The 7500-nt window shown below is 33.8% G+C and overlaps 1 protein-coding gene across 1 annotated transcript in view; it reads right to left on the reverse strand.

Moving 5' to 3' along the window:
* Positions 1–7500, reverse strand: part of LOC137632372 (vitellogenin receptor Yl-like) — a 312027-nt gene that overhangs the window by 39139 nt on the left and 265388 nt on the right. Inside the window, exon 9 of the mRNA XM_068364307.1 lies at positions 5310–5432. Within this exon, the coding sequence (XP_068220408.1) occupies positions 5310–5432 (123 nt within the window). The remainder of the gene's footprint in view (positions 1–5309; positions 5433–7500) is intronic.

Consider the following 7500-nt stretch of genomic DNA (forward strand, 5'->3'; position numbering starts at 1 on the left):
TGTGTTATATTCTTGTAAAATATGTATAAATACTCAAGCCGACTGAAATGGCCTACTGAGTCATCTTTTGCATTGTAATTAACCGCGGTTTTACATATTAAAAAAACTAAGAAATTCGTTCTTTTAATGAACATTTGTCAACAATATCAACAGGCGTATTCCTTCCCAGGCACTAGATTACCATATCAAGGGCAAGCCTCGTTTTGGAGAAACGGGAGGCTTGACATCTTTGGAATATATCAGATTTAACTTGAAATAACTATACTCGACTACTAGCCGAGTACTGTAGTTTTAGTTTAGATGAAGATAAATGCAATCTGACCAAGAAAGTAACCCTTTCTGAAGATAAAATCGGCAACATATATGGGGTGATACCCTCGATCTGCGGTACTAGAAGCAAACTGCTCTGTAATTCCCAGTCCAAAGGAAAAGGCAACCCTTTTGGCGGTTGTGTTTGACAGTAAACAGAGCAAAGAGAAACCTAACTCTCATTACTTCGGTTTTCTTGAAGCTAAAATGAAGAGTAAAGCTTTTCGATCAGCGACATTAACACATTTTTATGATAGTGTATTATGTTTTTCATTGTTTCCTTTGAAGTCAGCTGATTTCACAACTCTTGTCTGCTATTTATTGTTAGTTAGCAAGAAGCGGATCTTTTTGCATAAAAGGGACATTTCCAATAGGGGAATCGGTAATGTTACTCCCATTTTAACAGAATATTTTGAACGGATATTGGTAAAACGTCTGAATAGCCCAAAGTAATAATCTACTTGCAAGGTTACAGGTTGTCTATCGCTGGGGTCTTCATGCTCCTCAAAATTTCCATTGTTGAATTGAAATCTCTATATTGTGGTCACGCAGATCTTATGGTTGGTCTTGACTCATGTTGCTTCCAACCCTGTTAATCATAAAATCCATTTTTGGAAACTTAAGCCAATTGTAAAGAGTTGACGATCAGCATGATGGCTAAAGGAGTATAATTTCTGGTGTTCCAAGTTCTCTACTTTTGCTTAATTATATGCCCACATGTGGCTTGGTTTTGAAAACAAGCGTCTTGCTCATGCAGATGATGCTACTTTCTTTACTCCTTGAATGTAGATCTATAATTACTGAATCTCTTAAAAGGGATCTAGATAGAATTAATACACAATGTAAATCATGGGGGTGGAGTTTGCCCTAATTGTTGCACAAAACATAAGGACTATAACATTCTTTATCTCTGATCTGAATAATAATCTCTGACACCGTCGTTCAATTAACTCACAGAGTATGGAATGTAAAATTTTTCATAATACTGACCATCCTTTGTATTCAAAGCTTACAACAGAAAACTACTACCAAATAGTGCTATTAAATTTTCTTTAGTAATAATATAGTAACGTTAACTACTACAAAGTAATTGTACAGTGGCTAATTTCCTCTTGGTAAGGATAGAAGGAACTCTTTAGATTAGGTCAGCAGATTTTCTAGGAGAAGGACACTCCAAAATCAAACCATTGTTCTGTAGTCTTGGGTACTCCCATAGCCTATGGTACCATGGTCTTCCACTGTCATGGGTTAGAGTTCTCTTGCTTAAAGGTACACTCGGGCACTCTATTCTATCTAATTTCTCTCCCTCTTGTTTGTTTTTTTAAAAGTTTTTATAGATTATATAGGCAATATTTATTTTAATGTTACTGTTCATAAAATATTTCACTTTTCCTTGTTTCCTTTCCTCACTGGGTTATTTTCCCTGTTAGGGCCCCTGGGCTTATAGAATCCTGCTTTTCCAACTACGGTTGTAGCTTAGCAAGTAATAATGATGATGATGGTAATAATAATAATAATAATAATAATAATTCAACAGGTTCTAACACGCTTCTCCTCGCATAGTAGCAAACGTGACATCTCGAATGCCAGCAAGGAGATTTAGATGGGCAGGACCGCTGGCGAACCTGTCACATTAGAAAGGCAATAGTGCAGCTCACACATTGGAAAAAAAGTCGCCCCGACGCTATTAATTCACAGAGCAACAAATGGAACACAATGGCCGTGAGCTATTTTACGGTCAAAAAACAACTTGGGACATTTTTCACTTAATTCTTCTCTTTTTGACACACACTCAAGGGCAAGATGAAATGTTGTCAAGAAAACCCTACCGCAATTTAACCCATTTACGCGGAATGCCTCGTTCTCTATGCACTATTTACCATCAAGCTGACACGACGTCCTATGAACTTATAATCCAAGCTAGATGAAAATATTTCCACGTATTTAACGAGTGTCATTACATGAAAGGACTCTTGCACATTACCCACTAATTTAAAGATCAACCACTTAACATACAATACCACAATACAAGATATAATGATAATAATAATAATTGTCAAGAACTGTTATCACCGTCAAATCAAGCAGAGGGGAGCCACATACCAAGCACATATTCAGTATGTTTACTTTTAACAGAAATGTCTGTAAATAATAAAATCTTTATATTATAATACCCTTCAAGGTAGCCAATATACTAATGGCACGACTACCTATAGTCTGAGAAATATGCATCATTCTTACACATAACCACCGCCTATCTCTATCTCTGTCCACACAACATTCTTAGCATCAAAGACAGGACCTCTATGAAGATGTATTTTTCCAAGGTCTTTCTTTCTTGATTGAATAACAAGCGAAGATGAAGACTGAGAATGAAATATAAAGATCTCTTGGGTTAACTACAACTACGCCTAACAACTATAATTTTATATTACAACAACAGACACTTTCCTTCTTTCCCTTATTCCTCCTTTTGGGCGGCAGAGATTGAAAGAAATGACCTTTTACAGTTTCTATGAAAAAAGAGATAAAGGTTCATACTATGTTTTACAAAATGGGTTCAAGGCCAAATTCCAATGTTTACTTTTTTATATATTGTCGATTACAATGAACTTAGTTTTTTCTTACATTTTTGTAGGATTCTTTGGTTAGGGTCTATAGTCAGATCCTCGGTGAAACCTGGGTAAGGGAAAAGGCCAGATAAAGCAAAAGGACACCATTGATATTAGACTGAAATACCTGATATGGGCAGCAGACTGTATGAACAAATTAATTTTGATCACTCCGTATACCACAATTCTTTCTCCGGAAAAATAAACGGTAAGTATTACTGATAAACAAAATGGAAGGAGACAATCCAAGTCCTTAATAAGCTGAATAAAAACAAAAAATGCATAAATGAACTTTAAACTGATGGGGCTTAAGTTAAATATTCATAAATCTAAAAACATAAAATAGTCAATACCAGGAGTTATAAGGACATAGTACTGACACGATGTCGACAAATTTCTTAACCTCTTTCAATACCCAAAAAAGATATAATAATAGAAAATCTCCCAATCGAGAATTTGCAATGTACCCTGTATAAAAACAACAAGCCATTTTAAGGCCGGGAGCACACTAGCGACTCTGTGGCGCCACAAAGCCATAGCATCGTGTGGCGGGGATGTGGTCTCCCATAGGTTTCCATTGTTTTCAAAGCCAAGCCACGCCTGTGGCGGGGATGAGCGACAGAGAGCCACAGTCGCTTGCCACAGTCGCTAGTTTGCGCAGCAAAACTTGAAAACGATGGAAACCTATGGGAGACCACATCCCCGCCACACGATGCTTTGGCTTGGTGGCGCCACAAAGTCGCTAGTGTGCTCCCGGCCTAAAAACTAAGACACAGACATTCTCCAAATTAACTTTAAAGTCATTTACCTACTGTAAAGACATCCAGTTAATACAAGTCAAACGGATTTCCAAACCCTTGAACTTTCCCTCCTCTACAGTGCTTGAAGCATACAGGAGAATTCCTCTTTGAATGTGGAACAGATATTCGTCAGAGAAATAGAAAAATATAGCCTACACAATATTCTTAAATACTTACACCGGAAAATGGTCTGCAACTTTCATTAAAACAATCCATCGTAGAATAAAGAAAAAGCGACAGATTTTGAAACGTTCATTAATCTAAGAATTTTAAAAATATCATTCATGCGTATAATACGCATGAATGATATTTTCAAAATTCTTTCGGAAACCACGTTCTGTATCACTTGTAGCGTTCATATATAATATATATATATCTATATATATATATATATATATATATACATACATACATATATATATATATATATATATATATATATATATATATATATATATATATATATATATATATATATATATATTTATATGTATATATATACATATACATATATGTATATATTATATATATATATATATAATATATATATATATATATATATATATATATATATATATATATATATATATATATATATATATATATATGTATATATATATCATTAGACAAAACCATAAACGATTTTATACTTCGGCTGAAGTTGAACAACGATTTTTGAAAGAGATAAAACTTTTGGTTCTTCAGGAATGAGCAAACGACGTTACTTCTTCATCTCAAAGACTCTCATTCCATTAAGGATTAGATATAACCTCACTCAAAGAACCACAGACAAGAAAAATGGATTCATCCGACGCAAAACACTTTTCGGAAAGAAAAAAAAAATCATTACTATTCTGAAAGGCACAATTGCCGACGCCTAATTATTGCTGTACCGCACGTGTCTCATACACGCTCATACAATGTAATGCTATTGCTTGTATTATCTTTCGCTCTTCCTGCAATGGTAATAGAACAACCTGTTTAAGACTGCCTTCATAGTTTGTTTGAATTTTTGTGACATTTTTGCTCGCAACTGCTTGTATATAACCTCGTCATCTGTTGAATAAACTTTTACTTGCATTTACCTCGCCTCTCCATCAACAAATAACAACCACTTCGCACATAGGTCATTACATAGGTCATTCCGGGGTCACCAGTGTACGAGGTGATTGTTAGGTGCTGACGAAGAAGCGAGGTAAATGCAAGTAAAAGTTTACTCAACAGATAGCGAGCTTATATACAAGCAGTTGCGAGCAAGAATGTCACAAAAAAATTCACATAAACTAAAACATGCAATGGCAAGCTTAAATATGTTGTTCTACTATCAGTGTGGGAGAGAGCGAGAGATAAAAATACCAATAACATTATATTGTATGAGAGTGTATGAAACACGCGAGGTACATTAATATAACGTTGAGTTTCTGAAAAAAAAAGTCCAGCTATGCTCATTTTCTATTTCAAACGAATTAGGGACCTCATGTATCCAAGATCCGGTAACAATTCAGAACGTAAAAACCAGCGAATGGAAATCCAACATTATTCACTAAATACTAAAAGACAAGCGAAACCTATAACAAAGGGTACTCACCAGGAGGCGATGGGCAGTTCTTTTCGTCTGTTCCATCGTAGCATTCTACCTCTCCGTCACATTGCTGATGACTCTTAAAGCAAGTGTTCCCTTGGTCACAACTCAGTTCATTTGGCTCACAACCTAGATTTGGGAATGACCAATAATGGGGGGATTAGTTATACGAGAGAGAGAGAGAGAGAGAGAGAGAGAGAGAGAGAGAGAGAGAGATACTAATGAAATCATTGCATTATTTCAAAGCATAAAGCAGCAAGCAAAAAAGGCTGTTTGGGATTAAGTACTACAATGTTTTCATTATAAAAGAAATTGCGCATATGATGTTAACAAATTATAACTAATCACATCCACATAATACTCACACACACACACACACACACACACACATATATATATATATATATATATGTGTGTGTGTGTGTGTGTGTGTGTGTGTTGTACAATCATAACCAGTTCATCTTTGAGCAGAATAAAATTTGAGAAGTAAAATATCACTCAAGTAAATGAAATAATAAAAAATCAGAGGTTTAGAATGTTTGAAAATCTGAAGCGGTTATAAATAAATTGATAAATCTCTCATTAAAAAATCACATTCAATATTGACTTCCACCAGCTAAGCTAAAATAAGACTCGGATATTAAAGGCATTTTAATAGAAAAAACAAATCGACTAAATCAGAGAAGCCGATGCTTGTAAAATACAAACAAAATTGTTTTGCAATTATGAAAAATTTTAAATTGAATTTATTTATTTATTTTTTTTTTTTTTTGTTTTAATGATGAGTTCCATATCGTTCAAAATGCAATATTTTTGTTTAGACTAACCGTTCATTAAATGTTTTGTTTATTAATTATGAAAAAAGGAAATACTAGTAGTAGTTTTAGTAAAAAATAGCATTTCAGGAAATAGAATATATCATTATCAGTGTTTATGGTAATGGGAAGATCATACTGCTATATGAAATGAAGAAATTTTTTAAAATATAGAGTAAAGTGGCTTCAGTCCTATAGAACATTTGAAGGAGAAAGGGGTCTCGGGCATCAAAACAAATTTCCCATTGATAAAACAATAGTAATTATACTTTCATATTTTTAACAAAAAACAGATGGAAGTGAGAAACAAATGTTATTTTACTCAGGAATGGAAGACATAGCTAAGTTATAAAAACATATCAAAGAAAAGCAACTTTAGTCAAAAATATTTTAAATTATAGCATAATTAGTATAGGGAATAATCATGTAGCAGAATTGGCACCTGTAATCAATGAGGCATTAATAAGCTATTCATTAAAGTGAAAGATGCAGGATCCTCAAAAGGTGTTCTGAACCTTCCAGGAAGTCTTTCAGTATAAGAGCATAAAAAAAAGCTAAAGGCAAATAGAATACCACACATTGTTAAGAACACAGAAAATTCTGCTATTAAACCACATAACAGGATGAAAGACACAGTCCTAATAAAGAAGAAACCACCATCACCTCTAAATCAAATCATTTACTAATACGGTAAGGTACATTAATTCTATATTATAAAATAACCTGAAGTCACGGTAGTAAGAATTAATTAGGAGATGAAAATGCTAAAACAGCCTCAACCCAGCATACAACTACACTAAACACCATTTTAACATTTTTTACCAACATGAACCTGCAATATAAACATACTTCTATATACGGGAAAACTACGATCCATTAGGCTTCGTGAGAGAAAATCTCACAACTTGAGATTAGTACGGTCAAGTTTTCAAAATCCCGAACACGATATAACACGTAGCATCCGTGTGTGGTAACATAGCACTATCACTAATTAAAATAAGTGATTATTCCAGTAATGACGCAGCTACTTAGCGTGGGAATAATTTCATTAGTAAATAGAAATGAAACCTTTGGAAATATGGTGTTATATTGGTACACGCGTACACATGTACAATAACACGTTATATACATACATAACTAACCATGAAATCTACAATGAAGGCGTTTATTTGAATCCAAATTTCTATGTACAAAAAACTATATTTACAATTAAAATAATTTGACACCTTGCAGAATTGTTTCTATAAATTCGTGAAACTTTTGTCAAAGGTTAAATGTAATTTATTAAGTGGAAAAAAATTTCTTAAGATTATTTTGTTAGCTTTTCAACATATAGAATAACCTAGAATCTCAAGTCTCCGATCGAATGTTGTCTTAAATCC

The sequence above is a fragment of the Palaemon carinicauda genome, chromosome 41 (assembly GCF_036898095.1).
Source record: "Palaemon carinicauda isolate YSFRI2023 chromosome 41, ASM3689809v2, whole genome shotgun sequence".
Classification (NCBI taxonomy): Eukaryota; Metazoa; Arthropoda; class Malacostraca; order Decapoda; family Palaemonidae; genus Palaemon; species Palaemon carinicauda.